At 38.2% G+C, this 27,986-nt stretch overlaps 1 protein-coding gene across 4 annotated transcripts in view; it reads right to left on the bottom strand.

Moving 5' to 3' along the window:
* Positions 1–1,907: 1,907 nt before the first annotated feature.
* LOC137020281 (collagen alpha-6(VI) chain-like) overlaps positions 1,908–27,986 on the bottom strand; it is a 45,163-nt gene continuing 19,084 nt past the window's right edge. For 2 of the 4 annotated variants that reach the window (XM_067385565.1, XM_067385568.1), the window contains exons 11-42: positions 25,709–26,049; positions 25,198–25,276; positions 24,258–24,394; positions 23,559–23,651; positions 23,268–23,321; positions 22,924–22,995; positions 22,549–22,575; positions 21,953–21,997; positions 21,173–21,226; positions 20,989–21,051; positions 20,830–20,895; positions 20,266–20,319; positions 19,381–19,416; positions 15,982–16,047; positions 15,840–15,902; positions 15,658–15,720; positions 12,654–12,716; positions 12,526–12,576; positions 11,861–11,896; positions 11,679–11,741; positions 11,426–11,488; positions 11,290–11,325; positions 11,147–11,183; positions 10,968–10,979; positions 10,335–10,831; positions 8,773–8,848; positions 7,725–8,366; positions 7,203–7,293; positions 6,723–6,901; positions 3,209–3,382; positions 2,935–2,976; positions 1,908–2,582 (exon numbers count right to left, since the gene is read on the bottom strand). In XM_067385565.1, the coding sequence (XP_067241666.1) occupies positions 2,383–2,582; positions 2,935–2,976; positions 3,209–3,382; positions 6,723–6,901; positions 7,203–7,293; positions 7,725–8,366; positions 8,773–8,848; positions 10,335–10,831; positions 10,968–10,979; positions 11,147–11,183; positions 11,290–11,325; positions 11,426–11,488; positions 11,679–11,741; positions 11,861–11,896; positions 12,526–12,576; positions 12,654–12,716; positions 15,658–15,720; positions 15,840–15,902; positions 15,982–16,047; positions 19,381–19,416; positions 20,266–20,319; positions 20,830–20,895; positions 20,989–21,051; positions 21,173–21,226; positions 21,953–21,997; positions 22,549–22,575; positions 22,924–22,995; positions 23,268–23,321; positions 23,559–23,651; positions 24,258–24,394; positions 25,198–25,276; positions 25,709–26,049 (3,575 nt within the window). In that variant the 3' untranslated portion in view covers positions 1,908–2,382. The remainder of the gene's footprint in view (positions 2,583–2,934; positions 2,977–3,208; positions 3,383–6,722; positions 6,902–7,202; positions 7,294–7,724; positions 8,367–8,772; positions 8,849–10,334; positions 10,832–10,967; positions 10,980–11,146; positions 11,184–11,289; positions 11,326–11,425; positions 11,489–11,678; positions 11,742–11,860; positions 11,897–12,525; positions 12,577–12,653; positions 12,717–15,657; positions 15,721–15,839; positions 15,903–15,981; positions 16,048–19,380; positions 19,417–20,265; positions 20,320–20,829; positions 20,896–20,988; positions 21,052–21,172; positions 21,227–21,952; positions 21,998–22,548; positions 22,576–22,923; positions 22,996–23,267; positions 23,322–23,558; positions 23,652–24,257; positions 24,395–25,197; positions 25,277–25,708; positions 26,050–27,986) is intronic. The other 2 variants (XM_067385567.1, XM_067385569.1) reach the window with 2 other exon arrangements.

Raw genomic sequence — 27,986 nt, 5'->3', positions numbered from 1 at the left:
AGTAATACGCTTCCTCCGTGGTACTCTAAGACTGAGACCTGTGGTACGTTCTAGGACTCCAGCCTGGGATTTGGCGGTAGTGTTAGAAGGGTTAGCTGAGGCACCTTTCGAACCATTAGAACAAGTTTCTGAGAAGTTCCTTACACTCAAGACCATATTTTTATTGGCAATCTCGTCTCTTAAAAGAATTGGAGACCTGCAGGTCTGCGTTATCAGTTTTGCCATCATGTTTGGAATTTTCACCAGGAATGGTGAAGGCATTCCTACACACTAGACCGGGCTATGTGCCCAAGGTCCCCACTAATGTTCCGGGTCCTATTGTACTTCAGGCCTTTTGTCCCCCTCCATTTAGGAGTGCGGATCAGGAAAAACTTAATCTGCTTTGCCCTGTCCGGGCCCTAGATACTTATGTCCACAGAGCTGCCCTGTGGCGTAAGACAGACCAATTGTTTGTATGTTATGGGTCCCCTAAGAAAGGGGGCCCAGCGTCTAAGCAGAGGATGAGCAAGTGGGTGGTCGAGGCCATTTCTCTTGCGTACAAAGCAGCCGGACAACCATGTCCTTTGGTGGTCCGGGCTCATTCTACAAGGGGTATGGCGGCCTCTAAGGCCCTGGTGTCAGGAGTTCCCATGTCGGATATTTGTGATGCAGCTGGATGGTCATCCCAGCACACTTTTATTAGATTTTACAATCTAGATATTAACTCCACTCCAGGTTCAGCGGTACTGTCAACAAGATAACAGACATGTATTTGGCTGTACAGCCTAGTTGGGATAGCGTTCCCATCACGTTGTTTCGACGTAGCGTCGATAGTTCCCATGAAAGGAAATGTCTCGGGTTACTTGTGTAACCCTGGTTCCCTGAATAAGGGAACGAGACGCTACGTCACGTTGCTGTACCCCCGGCATACCTATGAGCGCTTACTTCAGACATATTCCAGAAGCTAGCGTTCTTTGTTCTGGGTGTGCTTTATAGCTTCCTGGTCCGTGACGTCACCCGCCTCTGACGTCCCGTCTCATCATTGGTTGGATACAGAAGTGCTTCACGACGCAATGCGCAGAGGGTTCCCATCACGTCGTTTCGACGTAGCGTCTCGTTCCCTTATTCAGGGAACCAGGGTTACACAAGTAACCCGAGACGTTTTCCAAACAAGTTTCCTGAGCACTCCCACAGTCTGCCATTGGTTGCACAAACCTATTAGCTGTGAATGGGATACTTTTAAATTGTCTCTGCATATTAAACTGGGATAGGAGAATTCTAAAAAAAAACACTTCAGAACATCTAAAAAACACACTTCAGCTTTATCATGGGACAGCGCCCACTTCTGTCATGCATCTTAACCCACAGAGACCCACTGAAGCAATAAAATAATGACTAAATATGGTTTAAGACTACATGCAATAGCAGATCAGATTATCAAGTGTTTCAGTTTTGGCAGGAAAATTTTAGTTTTCCCAGCATGCATACTAACCCTCAACCCTCAATCAGTGATGTAAAAATAGACCAATAACACCCAAAAAATGTAAACAGTTTTGACAGTTTTCTGGTTTTATCTCCAGTGGCTTTTCTACTTTTTAGGAGGAAAAATAAATAATATCAATACTTGGGTTTTGAGCTTCAGCCTATATCACGAGCAACACCAAGGTGATGGGTTCAATTCAGGCCAAGCAAGAATAGGATAAACCTTGAATGAATGCAATGTAAATGTTGGGTCTCTGAGGGTTAAACAGTTTATTGTTTAGTGCTTATTAAACATCATATAGCCTCAAACATGCATTAAAGACTACTTAGGTTATGATTGTCAAAAATAGAAATTATGTACAACAGATTCTTCATTTCATAGTATTTTTATTCCTCTTAACAGCTGTCTTGATGACAATCTGCCTTTAAAAAAGCATGGTCAGGAATTGTGAAATTCAGGTTTTATAAATGTGATAAAAAACTAAAATCTTAAAAGAGGTGAAGAATGCCTGTTCTGCACCACTAATAGCACCAAATTGCAATCTGTTCATTTAAGCTGTCCAACAACATTGTCTCAGCCAATGGCCTGAGTTTGGGGCGGGGCTGCTTGTTTATCCAATCAATGGCTGACGTGACTGAAACTAAACAATTAGTTTTGGTTTGCTAATTATGCATAACTTACATACTTCACCTTTAAACAAATTCTGCTCTTGTAATCAAATAAACAGTTGTTCCTTTTCCAAATTAAGGTCCTTCACATCAGCTGTTAAATCTTTGGGCCTTTATTAACTCATCTGTACAAATACATTTAGTTCAAACTTCAAGACCATTTGACAATTAATGATGGGAATATGGTCATGAATACAGAAGCTGCCAAATGTAGATAAATGGATTTGGCATTCATTGGAAATTCATTAGATATCACAGTTTAGATATGTTAGGAGACACTTGTTTGCCCCTGAGACAGCGATTCTCACAGTCCTTCTGCGTGTTGAACCGGTTGCTGTTCCCTTCACAGCCTCCATACCAGAACTGGGCGCATTCACCACTGCTGGCGTTGAAGTGCCATTTCACTGCAAAGTTTGAGCAAGTTCCTGCGTCATACTCAAGCTGGCAAATATCTGGGCAAAAACAAAAACAAAATTTAGTTTTAACGTGGTATTTTAGTGCATCTTATTCACAGACAGCCCACAGTCTAACTGAACTGGGTGCTACAGTTGTGCCGTGAGTATTTGAGTTATTCTTTCATCACTGATGCATGCGTATTGAGTTCAGCACCAATTTTGTTACTTTATTTGCATAATTGTTTTAGTGAATCAAGGATGACCCTCATAAAACATTCATAAAGCAAACAATGTTTTTTATTCTAAAAAATGCCACATGTTTTATTTTATGGTTTGGGTTATAACCATTATAATGATATAAAAACAGTGGTAGTCTATGGCATATCTGTCAAGTGAATGTCTCTTTTACCCTCAAATATACTGGGATCATCCTGTCGAAGATTTTCCGATTCTGTGGAAGAAATTTTAACAAATTTCATGTATTGTACAGGTACATAAAATAAATCATTTAATTTATCTATTAAAAATGATAAAGAAATTATTGTAAATGCTTAAAACCCTACATGTGATGCAATATGCATTAAAGCCTTAATATATTAGTTAACACATGAAATATTTATATATTCATATATAGTATATATACATGTATATTAACATAATAATAAAAGTTGTGGTGAATTTACCCGAGGACCCACACTCCCTAAAGCACTCTTCCTCTGTCAAGAATCGGTTTTCATTTCCGTCACAACCACCGTACCAAAACTGCATGCATTTCTTAGTCTGCTGGCTGTAGTACCATCTGGACACATACGATGCACACACACGGCCAGAATCTCTCTCAAGGAAACACCGTGCTGCTGGAAACAAACAGTACACTCCACTGATTCCCTATGGCACTGAATACTGAACTATGTCAGAGAAACAGCTTGTGCATTTTTAATGTGAGTGAGGATACATGCACACTACTGTGCCAGAGATATACACAACTTCAAAGGTAGAAGCAATATGAGGCAGGAAGATCTGGATTCAGCACCTTCCCGTGGTTTACCTCAAGGATCCGTTCTTGGTCCATTTCTATTTCTAATCTGCATGCTTCCTCTTGGTCAGATCATCCAGCCTCATGGTCTTAAAGGGTTAGTTCACCCAAAAATGAAATTTCTGTCATGAATTACTCTCCCTCTTGTTGTTCCACACCTGTAAGACCTTCGTTCATCTTCAGAACACAAGTCAAGATATTTTTGATGAAATCTGAGAGGTATATGACTTGTCCATAGACAGCAATATAATCAACACTTTCAAGGTCCAGAAAGGAACTAAATAATAGATAATTAACATCGTTAAAACAGTCATGTGACTGCAGTGGTTCAACCTTAATGTTATGAAGAGACGAGAATACTTTCTGTGCTCAAAAACAAAACAAAAATATGCGTTGTGCTGATCACATGATCTGCCAATAATGAGTCGCCGTTCTGACGATGAACCTGGAAGCGCTGGACGTAAACGACGTATGAGAATGACACAGAAGAGAAGAGATTGTTGAATAAAGTCGTTATTTTTGTTTTGTTTTTGCGCATAAAAAGTATTCTCGTCTCTTCATAACATTAAAGGGGTACTTCACCCCTGGAAAGATGAATGTGTATTTAAAATTGGTCATTTATGATTTAACATTTATAAATGTGAAATTATTTTTGAATTTGGAGCTTTCTAGACTGAAAAAAGTCAGAAAATGTAATTTTGACTAATGTGGATGAAAGACAACAACTCCCAGAATGCACTTGTTTTGCTGTCCTTGCGAGGCCACGCCCAAACACGCTTATCGGTTACAGGCGGCATTACCTGGAAATGGTGCTAAATTGCTTTGTACCTCGATGTACACCCAAAACCAGGAAAGGACAAGTAAGTTTCCATCATTTTCCGATTAAGTTAAAGATTTGGAGCGATGTAAACAGTGGCTGCGGGCCATCAAACACCCAAAGTTTGGAGATGACACCGTTATAGAAAACCTAAAAAAACGCAGAATATGTAGTCTCCATTTCAAGCACGAGGACTACGAACCAAATATCTTTGCAATGAAGAGAACCATTCTGAAGGACACCGCGATACCATCGATATTCACTTTCCCAGAGGACGATCAGCCTGGGCATCTGGCACTAAGCGTATTCGCTTAGGTAAGACTCGCTGATACTAGACTCTATTTCTGATAACACAGTAGCCTATATGTAGTGTTGTAGGTAGCAGTAAAACTGCAAATTTAGCAAAGTAACGTTAGATAGACAATTACATATAAGTTGCATATAAGTTGACTGTCATCAAAGTAAAGCCTCTGTTCTGTAAAACTGAGTTTATTTATCTATTTATGCTAATGTTACCACAAAAGCCTGTTGCTGTATTGGTTGAGATGACTGCAGAGACCGATAAATTTGCAAGATGAACCACTGATGTAGTGCAGACAAAATAAAGTTAATTACTGTAAGCTTAAAAATATAATTGACACCCATTTTTGATAAAATCTTTGATCTATGTCCGTGAGTAACCTCAAACGCGCATATGTATGGGCGTGGTGAAAAAATGCGGAACTACCTGCTATTACTGGCTGTAGTTTTAAGCCTCTGGCCAAAAAAGCTTCCGATGACGCAAAATGACGATTTTTGCGTCATCGGAGGCTTTTTTACAGAATAAAAATGCATAAATCTCTCATCTCAGGCTGATATGAAGGGGGAAAGCACGGTAATTCGAAAATACTAGTGGTATTCTACTAATACAAAGCTAAATCCTGAAGTAACCCTTTAAGGTTGAACCACTGCAGTCACATGACTGTTTTAACGATGTCTTTAGTTCCTTTCTGGACCTTGAAAGTGTTGATTATATTGCTGTCTATGGACGAGTCACATACCTCCCAGATTTCATCAAAAATATGAAGGTGAGTACTTAATGACAGAATTTTCTTTTGGGTGAACTAACCCTTTAATTTCCATAGTTAGATTGATGATATACAAATCTATCTTACTGCTCAGCCCAATTCTGTTTTTCCATCACTTCCTGCCTACAAGTTCTCAAAATATGGATGGCTCAAAACTTCTTAAAGCTGAATACTGACAGAAATCCTGTTAGTAGATCCTAAATCCCTTGTCTTTTCCAAACATGACCTCTCCATTTATATTGACGGAGATACAGTTCATCCTTCACACAATCTTGCGGTACAATTTGATTCTAAATTATGCTTTAAACCCATATTAGACAACTTGGGTTTTTTTTCATCTTCACAACATTGTCTGTTATAAAACCTTTGCTAAATCTCAAAGACGCCGAAACGGTTGTCCAAGCTTTTATAACTTTGCATCGGGACTATTTTTACTCTGTTTTGTGGCCTATCCACTAAAGCGATAAAGAGTAGATAGTCTGAACTTGGGTACTCCAATTAAACGCTCCTAACTCGATCTGAGTATTGGCAGAAACATTCTGAAAGATATGAAGGTGCTAAGCAATGGCAAGCCTTAAAACTGTTAAATGCCTTAAAAACTAACTAAAGTACTGATAGACAATAGGGAGCCAGTGCATTTGCTGAAGGATGTGAAGGATGTGCATGATGTGAGCGGATGTTTTGTTTGATCAGCGATTAAGTGGGTGAATCATTTGAATCGCTTGCAACCAATTCAAAACTCAGCTGTTCGTGCTCTCACATTTAACAAAACACCCGCTCACATCATGCATCCTTCAGCAAATGCACTGGCTCCCTATTTTCTATCAGTTTAAAGTACTTTAGTTAGTTTTTAAAGCATTTAACAGTATTAAGGCTTGCCATTGCTTAGCACCTTCATATCTTTCAGAATATTTCTGCCAATACTCAGATCGAGTTAGGAGCGTTTGCTTGGAGTACCCAAGTTCAGACTATCTACTCTTGGTGGTCGGGTGTTCAGCCTCTCAGCTCCTTAGCTTTGGAACAAACTGCCACTCTCTAGACCTTTTAAACTGAACTCAAAACTTATTTATTTACAATATGTTTTGTTAACTGATGGTCTACTTTAATTTTTAGAGCCATGCTTATTTTAGTTATTGACTTGTATGTTATATGATCACTGTCTATCTGCCTGTTCATGTCATTTTGTCTCTGTATTATTTGTGTTATTTGTCAATATTGTCCAAAGTGCATTTGGGTTCTTGAAAGGCGCTATATAAATAAAACATTATTATAATTACCTTTAGTCTTTGGAGGCCCGGTGTGGTCCTCTATGTGCTCTTCTGTAAAGCGTTCAGTGTACTCAAGTTGTTGACGATCAGCGATTGGTTCTGTCTTTTGCTCATCATAATCATATTCCTCCAGAGGTTCTTCTGTTGTGATGGGCTCTTCAGTGGGTGAATCAGTGGGCAGAATATCTCTGAAACACATTCAGAAGGATTCATTTCATCAAAAAGCACAGACTGTCTTGTACAGCTAATTAGTGTCCATCATTCCAGCATTTCTTTGTATTTCAAACAAAAACAAAATATGACTCAGTGTAGCAAAGGTTTATTGCATGGACGAGAATATCCCTGGAGTTAATTCTTATGTTTTCTTGTTTTATTCACAGAAATGCTTTCACACCTTGCTATTGTGATTCATCGGGTTAGTAAGAAACATCATTAAATACAGATGCATTGCACGGCAGATGCATTGTGATTTTATGTTCAAAGATTTACCTCTCTGTGGTTTGTTGTCCAAATTCAACAGGCCTCAGCGCAAAACCACGACAATCACGGGTCTCTATCTGTGACTGGGGCAAGATTCCTCCTACAAAACAGCAGCAGTTGTTTAACTAAACTAAAAGTTTAACTAGAGTAAATCTAAAACTAACACCATAAAAATAATAATAATAATTAATTAATTAATACTTCAAATAAAAAATAACTACAACTAAAACTGAAATAAAATGAATAAAACTACATAGAATAAAACTTAAAAAAAAAAACAGAAACTATAAAGATTAAAAACATTCAAAATATTAATAATATAATAAATAACAGTATCTTTAAGATGAAAATATTTGTGTTGCAATGGATGAAAGAGGATGTTAGCATCTGTTCAATTCTATAGAAAGAATAAAGCAGATAATATAGAGAGTTTTTGGGATATTCTTCAAAGAAAGTGTTAAAAAAAGTCTTCACACCAGACCAGGTTAGTAAGCAGTTCTATCACACCGGTCTAACATGAATACTCCTTACTGTGGAACATCTGCAGGAAGGCGTAAACAAAGCGTGTGGCGTACTCTCTGTCATCCAGGAATACCAGGTGTTGCTCCAGAGGAGAGTTGGTGAGCTCCTGCATCCGGGTCCAGTCGAATCTGTGTCCCGCCATGAGGACAAACATAACAACATTCTGACACTTACATAATCTAGACAAATAATCCAGCTGAGCTTTGCTGTGCTCAGAGTTTTCACCAAAAACAGCCACAACCATCCGTTTGCTTCGTGGTCTTTGTGCTGTAAGGATAATGTTAGTAATCAGCCACTCCAAAGCAAACTCAGGATGGGATGTCCCGCCCACTTGCTTCACTGTACTAGTAATATGCCGCTTCATGATACTGCGATCTTTAAACTTGGTGAAGCTGAACTCCTCGTTGATGTAAGAGGAGCCGTAAACGGAGCTCTGCTGGTAGACGGCCAATCTGGTTTTCCCGTCCGCTCTGCTTGGCTCGTTGCTCACGCCGATCCGGTCCAACAGAGACAGAAGAAGTTCCTTCGCATCTGAATACTCTTGAGTGTTCAGGTTATTAGACCCATCCAGCAGCAAAGACAGGTCCAAGTCCATCTGTAGAGGTTGCGGCTGCAGAATTATACCACATTCTGGGTCTGGGTTACAGCGATCTGGAGGAGAATAAACACAGTAATCAAAGACATCCATGTTACAAAACCTGCCTATATAAGCAGATGCCTTGTAAGACTGCAGCCTAACTGAAGCAGAACCTCATAAATGACTGATCTGGATCACTCTACATAGGCAGCAACTCTGAGCATCACACAAAACCAGCTCCTCATTGGGAAGATAATGGCACGACACTCTAGTAAGCATACACATAAATAATGCACAGAAATATTAGACAAAATAATAATTTTTTTAATTATTTCAAACAAATGCTGCTGTTTTGAACTTTCTATTTATCAAAGAATACTAAAAAAACAAAGAAAAAAAAATTAAATCATCATATTAGAATGGTTTCTGAAGGATCATGTGACACTGAACAGTAGTGTATGCGTCTGCACTGGAGCTTACCAAAACAAATGAGGCACTTTTTAATGCGATTCACTTCTCTGCCATCAACAATAATGTAGCTTCTCGTGTCGTCAACCTGAGACAAACATTTGAGGTGAATTAATAACTACTGTACACAGATATAGTTCATGCTTTTCTTTCCCAGTGACAAGGCCAAGGTGGGAAAGTCTGAAGAATTCTGTGGAAAAACGATTTCATGTGAACTTCCCTAATGAAATCTGAGACATCTGCTTGTGGATCATGGGCCTCTCATTTCTGTAGAAATGTAGATTTCTGTGGGAACAGATTCTGTGTGGGCTGTTAACAATTAGCTTGAATCTGTGCTGCTTTTGGGATTTAAACATGGTAAAATGTGTTAAATGGAGCTGAGATGATTCTTATCCATAGCTGAGAGCGTTAGCAAATGATCCCAAACTTAAACTTGCACATGGATGTATAGAACTTTGTGAATGATGGACATTCCAATTCTGTGCAAATCTGAGGGCACAGAAAACAGCAGAAAGTTTAACATTTTTCTATGGATTTCAAACAAACAGAATAAAAAATTCTGGATGTGTTTGTTTATATGATATTTAAGCTAATTTGTTTATGTTTTCAGCCACCAACTAAAGTGCAGTACTCATTGTTTGTCTTCACAGTCACTAAATACACCAATCAGGCATAACATTATGAACACCTTCTTAATATTGTGTTGGTCCCTCTTTTGCTGCCAAAACAGCCCTCGAGGCATGGACTCCTCTAGACCCCTGAAGGTGTGCTGTGGGATCTGCACCAAGATGTTAGCAGCAGATCCTGTAAGTCCTGTAAGTTTAGAGGTGGATCCTCCATGGATCGGACTTGTTTGTTCAGCACATCCCACAGATGCTCCATTGGATTGAGATCTGGGGAATTTGGAGGACAAGTCAACACCTCAAACTCGTTGTTGTGCTCCTCAAACCATTCCTGAACCATTTTTTTTGCATTTTAGCATTATCCTGCTGAAAGAGCCACAGCCACCAGGGAATACTGTTTCCATGAAAGGGTGTACATGGTCTGAACAATGCTTAGGAAGGTGGTACGTGTCAAAGTAACATCCACATGGATGGCAGGACCCAAGGTTTCCCAGCAGAACATTGCCCAAAGCATCACACTGCCTCCGCCGGCTCGCCTTCTTCCCATAGTGCATCCTGGTGCCATGTTTTCCCCAGATAAGAGACGCACACGCACCCGGCCATCCACGTGATGCAAAAGAAAACGTGATTCATCAGACCAGGCCACCTTCTTCCATTGCTCCGTGGTCCAGTTCTGATGCTCACGTGTCACTGTTGGCTCTTTCGGCGGTGGACAGGGGTCAGCATCACCCTGACTGGTCTGCAGCTCCATACACAACAAACTGATGCACTGTGTATTCTGACACCTTTCTATCAGAACCAGCATTAACTTCTGGAGCAAACAGTGCACCCACTAACAGGTGCCGTGATGAAGAGATGATCAGTGTTGTTCACTTCACCTGTCAGTGCTCATGATGTCATGCCTGATCGGTGTATATTGGCATATTCAAATCCGATGGTTTTCATATCTACCTGCATTGCTCGGCTCACATCATCAGCAGGACGTAAAGCGATCACTCCGAGGCCAATGTCTGCCGCCTTGAACTCCAGCATTGCTGTGGCGAGTCTTGATTCATCATTCGTCGGCCCGTTTGTGATGAACACAGCCACCTTCCTCATAAGTCTGCCCTTTCTGACTCGTTTGAAGACGTTCCGTGCCACGAAGAGCATGGCTTGTCCTATGTCCCTGTTTTTCGTGGTTCTCTCTTTAGCGATTCTTCTTAGAGCTTCCAGAAGGGTCTTCTTCTTATGGTGGTCTGCGAAGTGGATCAGGTTCCTGGACTCGCTATTGTAGGAGATCACAGACACCCGAGCTCCCCATGGACAATTTGTCTCAGCAATGGAAATGTCTTCCAGTAAGGAGAGTGCAGCAGAACGCATCCGCTCGAACACATCAGAAGATACACCTATAGACATGTCCAAGGCTATCACCAGGTCTATGGGGTAAACTGGACACTGGAAACGCTTTCCTGAAAGCATTGTTGGGGAAAAAAATTAAATGAAATAAAAAATTCACTATTTGTAAAAGGTTTGCACTTATAAAATATTTGGAAAGTTATTGATAATTGAGGCATTGAAATGTAGTTAAAATAAGGCAAAGCATACCAGCGCAGCAAGCTGTGGAGACACAAAATGAAAGATAAAATTGATGATTTCAAGTTAAATGGCAAGTATAAGAGATCATGGAGAGATAAATAAAATGTTTTAATGAAATAATCTTAATGCTTAAAAATCACTAGTCATTCTGCTTGGTATTTGTCGGATATTAAGTGCTCTGAGCTTACCACAATTCTTGCGTATGTATTCGACCAGGTCACATTCCTTAATGTTGAGAGGCAGAAAAGGAGGTCAGGAAGAAAACAATGACATTTTTTAAACCTAGTACTTGAATACTGTTTAAAAATCATTTATAGTTATAGGAACTTACAGGCATCGGACTGATTCCAGGAAGTCCTTTTTCACCCTAAAAATAAAATTGAGTTGAAGTAAAAAATCAGTTCATCATTTTGTGAATTAAATAAATTTTTATTGAATATATAAAAAAGTGTTTGCAAATGATTGACCCTGTGTCCATCCATCCCGTTTTCTCCTGGAGCACCTGGCATGCCCGGACGACCACTGTTCCCCTGATCACATCAATACATAACACAGCATAACTGCATAAACTTTATAGCATATTGCATACATACAGAACCTTCTCTATAATGTTATTATGCAAGTACTTTGAAAAAGACAAGCACAAATAACATGATTGCTTTGTTGGACATTAACTTTTTAAAAGGTTAATATATGAGCAAAAAGAAAATTAAGTTGTACCTGCGTTCCTCGATAACCTTTGTGTCCTTTATTTCCACTGGATCCTTTGGTACCATCCTCACCCTATTATTATTATTATTATCATCATCACTGTTATTAATAATGTTATATTATAGTAATTTAAAATGATTATTATTATTTACACAAGTACATAAAATGCCTAATGATGAGCTTTAACGCACCTGCAAACCAGGGAGGCCAAAGTATCCATTGTTTCCCTAAAAGCAAATTTATTCTGTTAAATTAATATTTATAAAAGCACAAAAAGGAAGTTGAGAGAGTAAACAAGTTACTGTATTTTCTGAAAAAAAGACGCATTACTAAGCAAGTCACATTTTATTATTATGTTCAGAAATAATGTAAAATACCAGTAAATAAAATATGATTTTTACAAACATAAACACTTTGAACATGTATTTTATTTAATCTAACTCCACAACAAATCCATTAAATTTAACAATATTCAGAAGAGAACAGGAATGAAAAACATAAGCATAAAACAATAAAATTATAGTGGCATTCATTTTGAATTAACGCCGAGCCTAAACAAATTTATTTAAAGTAAAACTGAAACTAATGGCATGTTGGAAATGCACTATACAAATAATCTTGGGCTCGCAAACTGGGCCAATGAGAGAGTCCAAATGTGTGCTTTGTGTTATGTATGCTTGACGTGATTGCATAAGTTCAAATAAGTTGCTTTGGAATGTACTCTAAGCCGCAGCATGTTTCAGATTATATAAAGTGACTCATACTCCAGAAAACAGGGTAAAATAGAAAAATTAATAACACTTTTAGAAGATGATCTTGAAACAGATTTTCAAGTCAATATACATAACACAGGTACCTTGTGTCCTTTAGGCCCAGCAGGTCCATACCCATCTCTTCCATCTTGTCCCTGATTACATAAAGTCACACCAAATTAAAATTTAGATGGACATTAACAGTCAAAAATGCACAAATGCACCAACTGACCGGAGGCCCTTCAAATCCCTCTGTTCCCACTGCTCCCTTGATCCCTGCGTCACCCGGTAGACCCTAGACACAAGCAGGCACACTTGAGCACAGATTTTCCTTAGCAGTATTACATAATATACTGTACACTAACCAGGTATTAGTTTGGATAATTACAGCCAGTCAAACCTTCTGAAGTGATCACTCAGAAGAACCGCATCAAATCCGGACAGCTTACATTTCTGGCTATTTGTGTTTAAAGTAAAAGTTTAAAGTGCCCCATTATGTATTTTAAAGGTTCCTAATTTTGTTTTGTAGGTGTCCTACAATAGGTCAAAAATCACTTTCATTTTCTTATAATACTCATTGCACACCACCTCATTTCTCAAAAGTCTTAAAACTGTTTATTCGATGATTCGGTCTCTCTAAATTCTTCCTTTCCGAGAGCCTACTCTGCTCTGATTGGTCAGACAGCCCAGTCTGTTGTGATTGGTCAACCACTTACAGCGCGTGTCAGAAACCAAACGCCTATTACCTTATCTGAATTTCAGCTCCAGAGACTTCCTCGGTACATCGGTTTATCCACATCAGTTCCAGCGCAAGTCTTATGGATAGTGCAACCAGTGATAGACCGGAGAGGATAACCACAATCAACGCTAGAGAACTGAGAAGATAACGGATTGACCTAGCCATCTGCACTTTCTTCTGGAAAGGAAAAGCTGCTGATGAGCCCAGGATCCATGGTGTTGGAATTAGGATCCAGCTTATCAGCCACCTCTATGAACTTCCTGTGGGGTTTAGTGAGCTTCTCATGACCATCCATCTGGTGCTTGACAACAACCAGATGGCAACAGTTGTGAGCACCTATGCCCCTACTTTAGACTCTGGAGAGAAAGTAAAAAAAGACCTTCTATGCCTGCTTAGATGAGAAACTTGCTCACTGTATGAGCCAGGGACCGCCATGACGTGAATGTCACAAGGGCCATGGTTGATGCAGATGACTGCTGGACAGATCATCCCTTCATCCGCTACACAATGTCAATTAAACTCAAGAGGAAGAGGAGAGCTCAAAAGAAGCAGATCTGATCAAGATTGAACCTTACAGCCTTGATGAAACTGCCATCCAGCAGTGACTTCAGGCCTCTCTTGGGGAAAGCCTCCAACAAAACTACCCTGATGTCATCAAAGGGCACTGGAGTCTGTTAAAGTCTACCATCCTTGATATCTGCAAAACCATTTCTTAGTTACAAGTCCAGAAAACACCAGGACTGGTTTGATGAGAATGACACAGAGAAAGAACAACTCATCTCCAAGAAAAGTAAAAGCCTTTTGTGCCTGGAAAAAAAGATGTTACCTAGAAGGCCAAAAGATTTTCTCACTCCAGAGCAAAGGATGTCCAGAGACAGGCAAGGGAGTTAAAGAACTCCTGGTGGACAGAAAAGGCTCTGGAAATCCAGAGATTGGCAAACTCTGGCGAAACCAGGGTATTTTTCAGTGCTGCCAAGGCTGTCTTTGGTCCAAGCAACCATGGCCTAAACCTCCTGCACACAAAGGATGGGAATGAGCTGCTGAAGGACAATGAGTCCTTTAACACCTGATAGAAGGAGCATCTTCAAGAACTCCTCAACAGTGACTGCTCAACTGAAAGACATTACCAAACACATCCCCAAAGTCCCATCAGAGAAGACATGGGGGATCCTCCAACTTTAACAGTGGTTCAAGAAGTCTTAAGAAAAATAAGGCTGCACAATAAGAGCCCAACTGAGATCTTAAAGGAAGGTGGATCAGAGCTCCTGTACCTCATTCATGCCTTACTCCTCAAAGTCTGGAAGAGGAAGAACTTCCCTCAGAGCTCAGGGACGCTCTAATAGTGACCATATTTCTTCAGAACGCCCTTTTTGTTGCTCTTATAACTTTTCTTTTGCCCGTCGGTTGCTCAACTACTTACCTTCGGTTTGGAGTACAGGATCTGTTTGGGGAGATGTGTATTGGACATACAGGTGACATGGCCTGTCCATCGAAGTTGGTACGGCATTATTCTAGTGGTGATGCTGGTCATGTTGACTTCCTCCAAGATGCTGATGTTGGTGCTCTGTCCTCCCAGCTGATCCTCAGAATCTTTTGTAAGGATCTTTGATGGTATTGTTCAATGGCTCTCAGGGGCCTGCTGAAGATAGTCCATGATTCGGCTCCATACAGCAGGGTGGAGAGGACAACAGCTCATCCGCATATCCAATACACATCTCCCCAAACAGATCCTGTACTCCCAACTAAGGGTAGTTAGTCGAGCAACTGGCAGACAAAAGAAACATTATAAGGGCAACATCAAGGCCATTCTGAGGAAATTCCATATCACATCAAGCAAGTGGGAACAACTGGGTACAGAAGCTCCTGGAAGAAATTCATGCAAGAAGGTGCAGCACGTCATGAAATAGAACTCCAATATGCCGCAGAGACAAAGTGACAGCTTCTCAAGGAGAAAGAAAAAAAGGCTCAACCACCATCAACTATCACCACTCTCCCATGCCCACACTGCACCAAAGTATGCAGATCGTTGATTGGCCTCTACAGCAGGGATGGACAACTCCGGTCCTGGAGGGCCAGTGTCCTGCAGAGTTTATCTCCATCCCTGATAAAAACTCACTTGCCTATAACTTTCTACTAATCCTAAAGACCTTGATTACCTGGTTCAGGTGTGTTTGATTATGGTTGGAGCTAAACTCTGCTGGACACTGGCCCTCCAGGACCGGAGTTGTCCATCCCTGCTCTACAGCCATCTGAAGACCCACAAGTAGACCCATTCGAGAATTTTTTTTTTTTTTTTTCGAAAGTTCAAGAATTTGAGTGCGTTTATAAGTCGATATATTGATTATTTCGACAGGCCTACAAACAGCTGTATTACACACTGCCTGAAAGGTAAGATTAAAAAAAGCATAATTGGGGCACTTTAAGAAATGCATCTTTCCCTGAGTCAGGAAAAGAGAAAGGAGGAAGAAGTAAACATAGATGCATCAGTCTTACATACCCTTGGCCCTCTGGGTCCTCGACCTCCCTTTGAACCTTTAACTCCAGGAGGGCCAAAGGGACCCTATGAAAACACAGACAACTCTCAAGTATTCACTGTATTCTTCTCTCTATGTTTTATATCATATATGCTCTAAGGGTAATACACGAACATGCATCTAGTTTAAACATTCGAATACGCACCGGAATTCCAGGTGCACCTGAATGACCACTTTCTCCTGGAGCCCCATTTCCACCTGGTGGTCCCTGGAAAAAAAAAAAAAAAAAGATCAGAGAGGCATAACACAACACATAAATTCAAACATTAACATCTGAATGTTCTTACCACTTGTCCAGGGTAACCAAGAGGCCCTGGCTGTCCAGCTACTCCTTTTTCATTTGAAGATTCACCCTATACAGATACACACATATCATATTAGAAAAAGACAGAATAGAACAGATAAGAAAATAGAATGTTAGAACAGAAAAGAATAGACTTATTTTAAAAAAAATAATTGAATAGTATATTGATACAGAACTGAGAAGAACAGAATAATAAAAAAAAAACAAAAAAAAAACAATGGAATAGATTATATAATAACAGTTAATAATACTAACAATGAATCAGGATACAAGAATATTATAAACACCAACATTGGTTAGAAGCAACGTAATTACTACATTCCAATTACCACATTCAATGTCCAGAAAAGTAGTAAAGACATCGTTAAAACCGTCCATGTGACTACAGTGGTTCAACCGTAATGTTTTTTCGTTTGTTTTTTTGCACACAAAAAGTATTCTAGTTGAACCACTGCAGTCACATGGACGGTTTTAACAAAGTCTTTACTACTTTTTTGGACCTTAAATGTGGAAATTATTTTGCTTTCTCATGGGGATCAGAAACCTCTCATATTTCATCAAAAATATCTTAATTTGTGTTCTGAAGATGAATGAAGGTCTTACGGGTGTGGAACAACATGAGAGTGAGTAATTAATGACAGAATTTTCATTTATGGGTGAACTAACTCTTTAAGGCACCAACCCCTTTTGCTGGCAACTCTGCTACCACTGTGCGTCAAACCTTTGTGTTTAATGTTTATTTTATTTATTTATTTAGTTTGTCGACCTTACTATCTACCCAGGGAGTTTTCCCATGTCATTGTTATGGTGGCGTATATTCCTCCATCGGGTAATGGAAAATGTGCCACTGAGACAATTTCGAGGATTATGCATAACCTACAGAAGGGATGGACAACTCCGGTCCTGGAGGGCCAGTGTCCAGCAGAGTTTAGCTCCAACCCTGATCAAACACACCTGAACCAGCTAATCAAGGTCTTTAGGATTAGTAGAAAGTTATAGGCAAGTGAGCTTTTAATCAGGGATGGAGATAAACTCTGCAGGACACTGGCCCTCCAGGACCGGAGTTGTCCATCCCTGACCTACAGCATTCGTCTCCTGATGCGCTGGTTATTTTAAACGGGGACTTTAATCACTGCTCTCTCTCTGCCATTTTACCATCTTTTAAACAAATGGTGACATGTTCTACGAGGGGTGACAAAACCTTTGACTTGTTTTATACGAACGTTAAGGATGGCTATGTTACAAAATTGCTTCCTCCGCTGGGTAAATCAGACCATAACCTGATATCCCTGATGTCCAAATATTCACCGGTGATATGGAAACAGTCGACTACGTCAAAAACTGAGCGCATCTGGTCAGAGGATGTCTGTGAATCATTAAGGGGGTGCTTTGAATGCACAGATTGGACTGTGTTTTTTGATGGATATAGTGATTTGGACAGTATTTCTGACAAAGTGACTTGTTATATTAATTACTGTGTTGAGTCTTTAATCCCTAGTAAACAAATCAAAAATTTTCCCAATAATAAACCATGGGTTACCAGAGAAGTTAAAGATGCTATTAATAAGAAGAAAGCTGCTTTTTATAGTGGTGATAAAGAAAAGATTAAAGATGCTCAAAGAGAGCTGAAAGTCATTATCAGACAGGGCAAACAAAAATACAGTATAAGGCAAGGATTGAAGGAAATATGTCCTGTACCAACACAAGAGGGCTATGGAATGGTATGAAGTCTATTACTGGATATGGTACCAGTAATCCCAGTTTATGTCAACTGGGTATACGGGCTAATGATGCCAATGCTTTTTTTGCCAGGTTTGATGAATTTGATTTTTCTTCTCTACATGAGAATATTCTTTCTAATCTTAGGCAGAACAGCCTTGAGGATCGTAGCCCAGCTATTAATCTTAACATTGAAGAGGTTTGTCAGCAGTTAAAGCATATTAACTCTAATTAGGCAGCAGGCCCCAGGGGGACAGGGGGGTCAGGACCCCCGCAGTTTTGATAAGGGCTGCCTCAATTAGTCACACTATATCATCTTTTAGCTTCGGATATTTTCTTTCAAGTGAGACCATTTTCACGTTTCTGTGAGCTTCCGTTCGTAAATAATCAGCTGTTGTTTCGCGGATGTGAACAGGAAATGCGCTCTCGAACAAGTCAAATCAAGCAGTCGATCAAAGCGTGCTAACGACAGGACGATGGTATATAAACATGCCCGAACGTCAGCGTCTGTCAATCAAGCCAAACCGTCCATTCAGAAACCGAGAATTTGACACTTTAAGGCAAGAAGGTTGATCTCTCAGGTTGATGCGCGAGCCGGCTTGACTGAAGTTTTCGTGAGGATTCATAGTTTATGGACTGTTTTTATTTCAGTAATTACATCTTGAAAGGCAAAAGTCTCGCGCGAGCCTTTCAGAGAAACTCCTTTGCCCATGAGCGTGGAAAGAGGCGTTCGGCGCATGCACCACCCGTTGTCATAACACCCCCACCCCCCAGAACGCAGTTTCACCCCCCTCACTTTGAAAATGTCTCCTGCGCCCCTGGCAGGCCCTGATAGTGTTTATCTACTATCTACTACTATTAATGGTAAAATTTTTAGGCGTCCACTTGGTTGAAAAATTGAATTGGAAAGAGAATACTAATGTCCTAATGAAGAAGGCCCAGTCGAGACTTTTCTTTTTGAGAAAACTTAGATCATTCAATGTCAGCACAAAATTGTTTGATGTTTTTTATCAAGGGATTTTAGCTAGTGTTCTATTTTATGCTGTACTTTGCTGGGGGGGGGGGGGGGGGCAGCATACCTGATGAGGACAAAAATAGAATAAATAAGCTGATCAAGAGGGCTGGTTCGATTGTTGGTCTTACTCCAGACTTATTAGAGGTCATTGTAAAGAAGAGGACAAGGTCAAAATTAAAAATCGTTCTGCTTTTTGAAGGCAATCCACTACACAACATTTTTAAAGGACTTAGAAGCTCTTTTAGTGAGCGATTAATAATGCCTCAGTGCTCTAGTGAACGAATGAGACGGTCTTTTGTCCCTGCAGCGGTCAGATATTTTAATGAACATTGTTTTTTTTATTGTGGAACTCTATCATGTCTCACTGGTCTTTAATCATGTATTTATTGTTTATCTGTGTGTTAATTGTGTGCTGAGTTTGTTGGTTGTATTGTCGAAGTTGGTGGCAAATCAGTTTCCCTACTGGGATTAATAACGTTTTTCAGTTCAATTCAATTCAATTCAATTCAATTCAATTCAATTCAAGGGTTGATTAGAAAAAAAAAAAAAAAGAATTAAATAGATTAAAATATAACCAAGTAGAATAGAAAAGGTTAAAACAGAATGAAATAGAACATAATTCTTGGGATGTTCTTCATGCTACATTACCGGGAATCCTTGTGGGCCTTTTCTTCCTGGAGCACCCTGCCAAAACACACTGAGAAGTTATCTGAGGGTTTACATTTATTTACACTTATTTAATTCATTTTCTCTTCTGATGAAGAACAACAAGGCAGAAAACTTAAATATCTCACAACAAATACCAGATGTAAGAATCACCACTATTGTGGTACAAAAAAAAAAGTTTGTGATCAGTAAGATATTGTTAGATAATGATTTATGATTTACAAAGATAATGTTTTTGAAAGTCTTTTCTGCTCACCAAGGCTGCATTCACTCAAAAATACAGTGAAAAACAGTAATATTGTGAAATATTACAAATTAAAATAATAGATTTCTATTTTAATAATAGTGATGCCAAAGCTCCATTTTCAGCATTATTACTCTAGTCTTCAGTGTCACACGATCCTTCAGGAATCATTCTAATATGCTGATGTGGTAAAAAACTTTTCTTTTTTTTTTTTTTAATTATTATCACAGCTGAAAATGGTTGTGCTGCTTGATGAAAAGTGCATGAAAAAGCATTACATGGTCTTTTAAAATGAACAGAAATTTTGAACAGAACAGCACTTATTTAAAATAGATATCATTTGTAACATAATAAATGTGTTCACTGTCATTTTTCATCAATTTAATGCATCCCTGTTGAATAAAAGTATACAATTCTTAACAAAAATGTGATCCTAATTTTTGGAACATCAGTCTAAATCTTCCTGCAACACATGTAAATGCTATGTAATATTGTGTGCAAATGTATTAGCATGATTATCAACCAATCACACAAGGAATGAGTGACTCTTGAGTAGTACAAAAGCTGTAGTTATAGATTAGAAGTTACCACAGTACTAGTATACCAGTACAGGTAATACTCACAGGATCCCCCTTATCTCCAGGTCTGCCTGGGGGTCCAAGAGGCCCCTGTTCACCCTGACAAGAAAACACAGTCATAACACACTTTTACTGATAACAGTTAGACATCATATTCTTGTAACATGCTGAATAATGTGGTTCTAAATCTGATATGTTTCTGATACTTGATCACCTGATCCTCCTCTTTTATTAAAGTTCTTAATTTGAATTTTTTCATTGAAAACAGTCAAGTGAGGATTATTGGTAACATCAGCCAAGAAGGTAAGAGATTTCAGAGGATCAGTACAAGTGTGTCCATTTCAAATTGCTGAAATGTGTTAGTGGTGTTAAAATTAACAACACTAAACACATATTATCACAAAAGTAAACATGTTAACTTTGGCAGCCTATAAAAGGAGCCTATAAAGGAGGATTTTACAGTAGTGTGTTTATACAATCACACAGGACGAACGTAATTACACAACATCTGACTTGAAGCAGATCACTACTGAAACAGAAACATCGGTCGCTCTCACACAAACAAATCGTGCTAACATCTTCCATAAGGAGAGAAAAAAGGACCCTCACCGGGAGCCCAGTATCTCCTCTCTCGCCTTTTGGACCTGGAATATTGTTGTCTATTCCTGGTGTGCCCTGTAATGTAAACCGAATAATATACAGAAAAAATCAAGTCAGGTTGTTTACACATTAAAAAACAACTACCATAAACACACAGGAACACCTTACAGGATCTCCTCTCAGACCGCTGTGTCCCTTAGTTCCAGGACTCCCTTTGAAACCCTTCACACCCTGAAAGACAAAAGTAACATGAGCTAGTGAGGAGTTATTTTTACATTTTATTCCTGCTTATATTAACAGTAATAAGCAGACATCTGTGATGAAACAAAACAGTGCATGATTGTGTAGTTACAGCACTGCCCGGGTCTCCTTTAGGTCCTGGAAGCCCAGGGAGACCAGCATCGCCCTGCACACAACAGAAATAGAGACTCAATAACTCATTCAGTGACAATGCAGTGCTTGCAGTTTCATCGGTCACTTATATTGGGTTTCATTTATTGCAGTGTTTACAAGGAAGCACTTTATTGATATTCCTCACACATTTATTTATACTGTTAATATTTGCTCATACTTATGGTTAGGGATATTTCACTTATGAAACTTAATCAAGCGGTTTGCTGAAGAAGGGCGTGCTACTTCTTTTCTAAACAGTCAAACCTACGGATTTCGCTTGGTGGAAGATTTAACAGGCCAAAAATACTGATAGACTTACACTGAAAGAGGGAATGTTATACTTATAGAAGGCATAACTTCCTAAATCCTAAAATTTAGGATTACAGTTTGAAAAATCTCCCAATGAGAATTTTTGTCAATAGTTGCAAATCCATATTTTGATGCATATTTTTGCATATTGAATTAAAATCTGCGTTTTGTGAAATTTCTTGCTTTCTTTATATCCAAAGATGACACTGCTTATGTGTAGCTAGAAATCTTCACAAATTATTTCTCTGTATAATTGCATATTTTATTGCTCTAGTGTTTAGAGCCTAGTGTTTTGCTAACTTTTATACAATTTGACAGTTTGAATGCAACACATTCAGCCAATATTTGTATGTAATATTAATACAGATTAATTAATGGAACATTCATCATATTCATTTAAGGTACTGTGAATGCAGAGGAGAGAAATAACCTGTTCTCCATCCACTGCATCCAGCCCGTCCTCCCCAGCTTCTCCCTGTCAGACAGAGGTCAAAGGGTCACACACACTTACAGTCATGTTTAGGGAAGTAATCAACAACCACTGAAAAAAATAAATCTTAGAGTCTGTATTTATAAATGACTCTAAACATTACATCTGCAGTTTGAAAAAAAGCAAACCAAAAACTGCTTTATGGAAACTGTTAACTTCACTGCAAACATCATTATTCTTAATGAGAATCTAAACTTGTTTTCTAGTTTTAAAAAAAGTGCAATCACATTTTCACTCATTTTTACTTGTTAATGTATAAAACAAGTGAAAAAAAAACCTTGTCACTGCAGAGATTATATAAAAACTCTTAATATCTCATGCAATTTTGCTTCTCATGAAAATGTCTTTTTACTTGAAAAGATACTCATTAAAAACCTTTAGTGTTTTGTGCTATCTGAATTGTAGTTGCAGAGAATAAACAGCAGTACAAGCACTCAGAAAGCACCTTGGACATAAAGTTGTCCTTTTCAGCCTTTTTAGTAGTTTATATGAGAGCAATAATAGACCCAACAGGCAGTAAACAACTTGTTACTCACTTTATTTCCATTGTAGCCTCGCTGGCCCTATAAAAATGAGATTTTAAAACATTTCCTTTATTCATCATGGCAGTAAAACACAATCTAATCTGATTTAACTGCCCTCATATACAGGAACATTAAACACTGACATCAACATATCCTAGCCATGCATTTATCCCTAAAAATGATTTTATTAAGACACACTAAATGTATGAATAATATTCAATCATTTTATTTTTACATTAACAATTTGATTCGTGTTCTCTATGTATGTAAACTTATTTTTGTTCATTTTGATGACTGAAAAAGTACCAACACAATTAATGTTCTAAATACAAGTAAGACATACTGTACTAATTCACATTGATTCACATGATAATCCCGTTACTTTACCTTGATTCCTCTGTTTCCACGGCAACCGTTGTGTCCCTGAGTTCCATTCAGCCCTGGTGGTCCTCGCTCTCCCTGCCAGAAACATGACGGGAGAGAGACTATTTATCCATGACATATACAGTGTACATCCTCTCTAGAACATGTATATTCTGTTCTGTATCTTCAGTGACATCACTACAGTCGAGGTCTTAGGGCAAAATTGCATACTGAACACACACACACACACACACACACACACACACAAATGCTTAAACTATTATATGATATCGACTATACATAAGTTGCTGAATTGGACTATTAAGTACATGCAATGTGAATGACAGCAGAAATCACGCTTCACTTACCATACTACCTTCATCTCCTGGAAACCCAGGATGTCCCTTCTGACCAATATAGCCCTAAATAATAATAAAAAAGAGGTGCTGACACACAAAAGTGAGTGAGTTCCCTACATAAGTAACATTTCTTTAAGGAATTATAGGCACGATCCCTATGCTAATGATGTTTAAAATCATGCTGCCTTCAAGGATAATTCATTTACATCAAATTCAAAAGCAGCAATGCATTTAACCTTAATGCAACAATCTCAGTGAAAAACGTCCATTGATTAAATCCACATTATGAGGATCTCTGACCTTTTGATTCAGTCTTCCCGGCGGTCCTCGTGGTCCAGGCACACCAGTACATGAACAAGGCACATCGCAGCATTTCCTCAGCGCCACTGTTTCCTGAGGGGAGAGAAAGTGTGAAACAATGTGTTTGTCTGCTGTTGTTGAAGTCACAGGCCATGCGTCCAATCAAATTTTAGGGGATTTTACCACAAATTCACCTGCCAAATTCAACACAGACTGGTTTCACGGCATCTCTGAAAACTATAAACACATCTACACAAGCTACAATCCAGACTACTTTAAATATTGGTTCAGTTTCGAAAACAATGTGTTTTGTGTGGTGATTTATAGTCTGCTTTTTTATTTTAATAATTATGCAATTGGGTCCATGTAACTTATGGTAGTATTAATGCATTTTAATATTTGATGTTTTTACAATTTATTATGATTTTTACAAATCAAATTAAATAATTTATTTAATGAGAAAATAAAAAGGAAAGGCAACAACATGCCAACACTGTTTTATCTAAACAAGCTAAAGAAAATAGCTTTGAAAAGCCTTCATTTAAAATACACAAAATGAACATTTAGCTTCAATATAAAATGTCTTTCAGAACAGCTGCTGTTAAACTGTTGATGCAACTTGTGCAGATGGTGTAATAAATAATCTTGGCAAGAGTTTAAAACTGCTAATTGCCCTTAAAGAATTGCTTTGATACTTACAATCTGTTTCATAAGAGCATTGCCTAAATTCAGCATGTTGATGGTCAGTGGCTGCATGTAGCCGAAACCTCTGCCGAACTCCAGCTGGTGAACATCCATTCTTCCCTCCAAAGACACAATCAGCAGCGTATCGACCCCTAGATTTCATATCAGAAATGAGCACAAATAACTTTGAAATGGTTCAAGTTCAGGGTCACAGTCTCTAAACTTGACTTCAATTCACTTTGACTTCGATTTTATTTCACATTCATGTTAAACGGGGAAAAAGCCCTTCAAAAAAGCCAGGAAAAACATTGCTCAAGCAAACGGGGGCTATACAAGATTGCCAATAAGATAAAATGAATTGTTTCCAAACCAAATCAAACAAAACCAATATGAGGGAGGGGTAATTAGATCCTTTTACAAAATTAAAGTCTTGCATAAAGCTGAAAAAATAATCCCTCTGGTGTAGGGATGGGTGGATCTATCTTGAAATATTTTGCTTTGCAATGGCCCAGATTGTTATGGTTCTGTGCTAACGGCTATATAAACATTAATCCAGATAAAATGGAAAACGCATCTTTTTGCTCTTGCATCCACAGAGACGTTTTTGTCCAGTGAAAACTGACTCTCTTCCAAGCGGATAAATTTGAGAACACAGTTTTCATGTTGTAGTGTGAACTGTGTAAACTGAGGTATTCAAAAATGATAATGCATGTTTAGTCATGTGATGCATATTATACCCATAGACATCTATGGTTGTACTTGCTATTCACGTTCATAGTGTTGTTAAAGATTAATGTTACTTTTTTCACCTTTATTTATATAGCGCTTTACACAAACCAAATTGTTTTAAAGCAGCTTTACTGTGATAAACAGTAAAATAATGATGCAAGTAGAATTCAGTTCTGCTGTAAATCAGCTCTAAAGAAAGTGAGTGGTGGGATATTTTCCTACTTACCGCTTTGTTTAAGTCTCTCTGAACTCGCCATTAAACGCTGAATGCTATCATCTAACCCGTCTGTAAAGATTATTAAAACCTAGACACAAACATACAATTAAATGTCAGAGGATTGAACAGCATCGTTCTGTGTGAGTTCTGTTGTCTCAGGCTATCTTGAATGAGAAATGAATGTTTAATGTGATATAGGTGACCAAGATGGATCTAAGTGATTAAGATGCTAAATCTGATTTCCCAACCATGTTCGCATTTTTAAAATTCATATTTTTTTCCCAATAGTCCTCTTACAGATGTAATTTAAATCACCATTTTTGGTCAAATATAGCAAATACAAGTGCATAGTTTTTCCTTGGTTGTATAAATGATTCGTTTCTAGTCAGTAAAACATCACAAAAACATACAATCATTAGGAAATAGCATCAGCAATTTAAGGGAACATTCACATAAAGCATGTAATATATAGCTGACAATCTTTTTGATGGTCAATTGTATATCTCAGAAACATTCCCACCTTTGCCTTGGCGTTGGAGTTGATAAACATGTCTTTGAAGGAATCTAACAGAATCTCGTTGAAGGCCAGGGGCTCCGTAGGTCTCAGTAACATCACTTTCCTGACCACATCCTCGTTGTACTTCTCAAAGCTAAAATCACCCAGAACTCTGCCATCTCGTGCAGACACTAGCCTATAGCCAAATCTAGTTTTAATGTTGTCTGCTTTGACACAGCACAGATCACCCATCATGGAGATACGGTGGATGGCTGCAGTAACTATCGGTTCCACCGGAGGTCTCAACAGAGGTTGTGCTGATTGTCTGGATACGTCAAACCCAAAGGCAACGTCAATATCGCAATCTGTTCAAACAAAACAATGGGTCTTAATCTTCAAGACAGGGAATAGACAAAATAGTTTATATCATTATCATTAATACCTACAGTATGCATGCATACTATATATGTACAGTACAGTCGGCACAGTTTATTACCATGTTGGAAGACTTTTTCCAAATAAGGTTTTTTTCCAAAATCACAATAGTCTTAAACAAAATGGTTTCAGATCATGTGGATATTAAAGTATTTAAATGTTTTGTCTCTAGAAGGCAAAGTAATTCAGCTTTTATTGGCCAAAATTTATTAAAAAGTGTGTGAAAATTAGGGATGTACATTTTGGATTTATAAAAAAAAAATTTATTAATCAACATCAAACTTGTTTTATTTGTTTGTTTTTTTAAATAACTGCTTTCTAAAAATATAAATAAACAAAACAAATGTGAAAAAAATAAAAAAAATGCTAAGGTCAGTTATTCAGGTAACATCTACATCCATAGTGGAAAACAAAGATAAAAAGATATGGCATTGTTGACATGTGAATGTGCATGGTCACATGTTCAATGTATTCACCTTTCGGAGGTCAGAAAGCTGTGGATATTTTATGCTTCACTGAGATACAATAAAGCAAAATTTGATTTCTCATCATGTGACCCCTTTAAAGGGTTTAAAGAGTGGGTTAGTTCAACCAAAAATGAAAATTCTATCACCATTTACTCATCCTCATGTCATTCCAAACCCATAAGACTTTAGTTCATCTTCAGAACACAAATGAAGATCTTTTTAATGAAATCTGAGAGCTTTCTGTCCCTGACAGCCTATGTTAAGGTGCTCCAATCAGGATTTTTCAGATTATCGATCACTGAAAGCAGTATTGGCCGATACCGATCACAAACAAAAATTTTAAGTACAAAAAAAAAAAAAAATTAAGCAATGAGAAAAGTATCATGAAAAGACAACTCCTTATTTATTGGCAAGCAATATGTGCAACAAGTTTCATTTCCTCTCTTATGGGGCATTCACACCAGACGTGACTTATAAATCGCGCTATTCGCGCATAGTTGGACGCTTGCAAATTTTGAGTTTACTCGCTTCATTCAAGTATGAAATTCACTTCACAACAGAGGCGAATTCACGTCATGGTAATATATGTGTCCCTCAGACTCTTCCACTTCTTTCTGCAAACGTCTTCTAAATAAAAACAACTCGTCAGTGGGAAAGTAGTTAGCTTTAGCTAGCTTGTAGTCTCAATATGTATATATATATATATATATATATATATATATATATATATATATATATATATATATATATAGCTTTTTATTCCCGTTTCTATAAAAGTACAAATATGTATCGTACAACTTGCGCGAATCACACGTTACGTGCGTCAAATGCCCAAAACACCCGAATCGCACCCCAAGATGTCTATGCATTGACTTAACATGTAAATCACTCACGCTTAATGCTTAATTCGTGTCTGGTGTGAACGCACCATTAGAGGTGATCAATTCCTGTAAAATAACAACAATTATAATAAACAGACCAGTCTTTATCAACAGAAAGTAAAATGTAAAACAACACTGCATAGTTTCCACTGTATAAATTAAATATAGATTGGTCTACTAAAGAGCAGTGAGCGATTTTCTCTGCCTTTTATAGTTGTATTAACATTAATGACAGACAGCAGCAGGAATATTAGGCTGCTGTCACTTTAAGACCGAATGCATAGATCCAATATACTGTGACTTATTTCCCAGCTGTTTATGTTCACTTAAGACATAATCAATGGTGTTTAAGCAAATACTCACCAAACTGGCATTCTGATAAATTTCTGAGTTTTATTTAACCATTTAGGCGTGAACCCGAAGCTTAATGTTTAATGCTTAAGCTTAATTTGCTTGTCTATGTTCCACAGACAAAAAAAAAGTGAAAGTAGTAGTTGCATAGGCTGTCAGATTTCATTA

Source organism: Chanodichthys erythropterus, chromosome 5 (assembly GCF_024489055.1).
Source record: "Chanodichthys erythropterus isolate Z2021 chromosome 5, ASM2448905v1, whole genome shotgun sequence".
Classification (NCBI taxonomy): Eukaryota; Metazoa; Chordata; class Actinopteri; order Cypriniformes; family Xenocyprididae; genus Chanodichthys; species Chanodichthys erythropterus.
The sequence above is the reverse complement of the archived record's forward strand: the minus strand, read 5'-3'. Positions and strand labels throughout refer to the sequence as shown.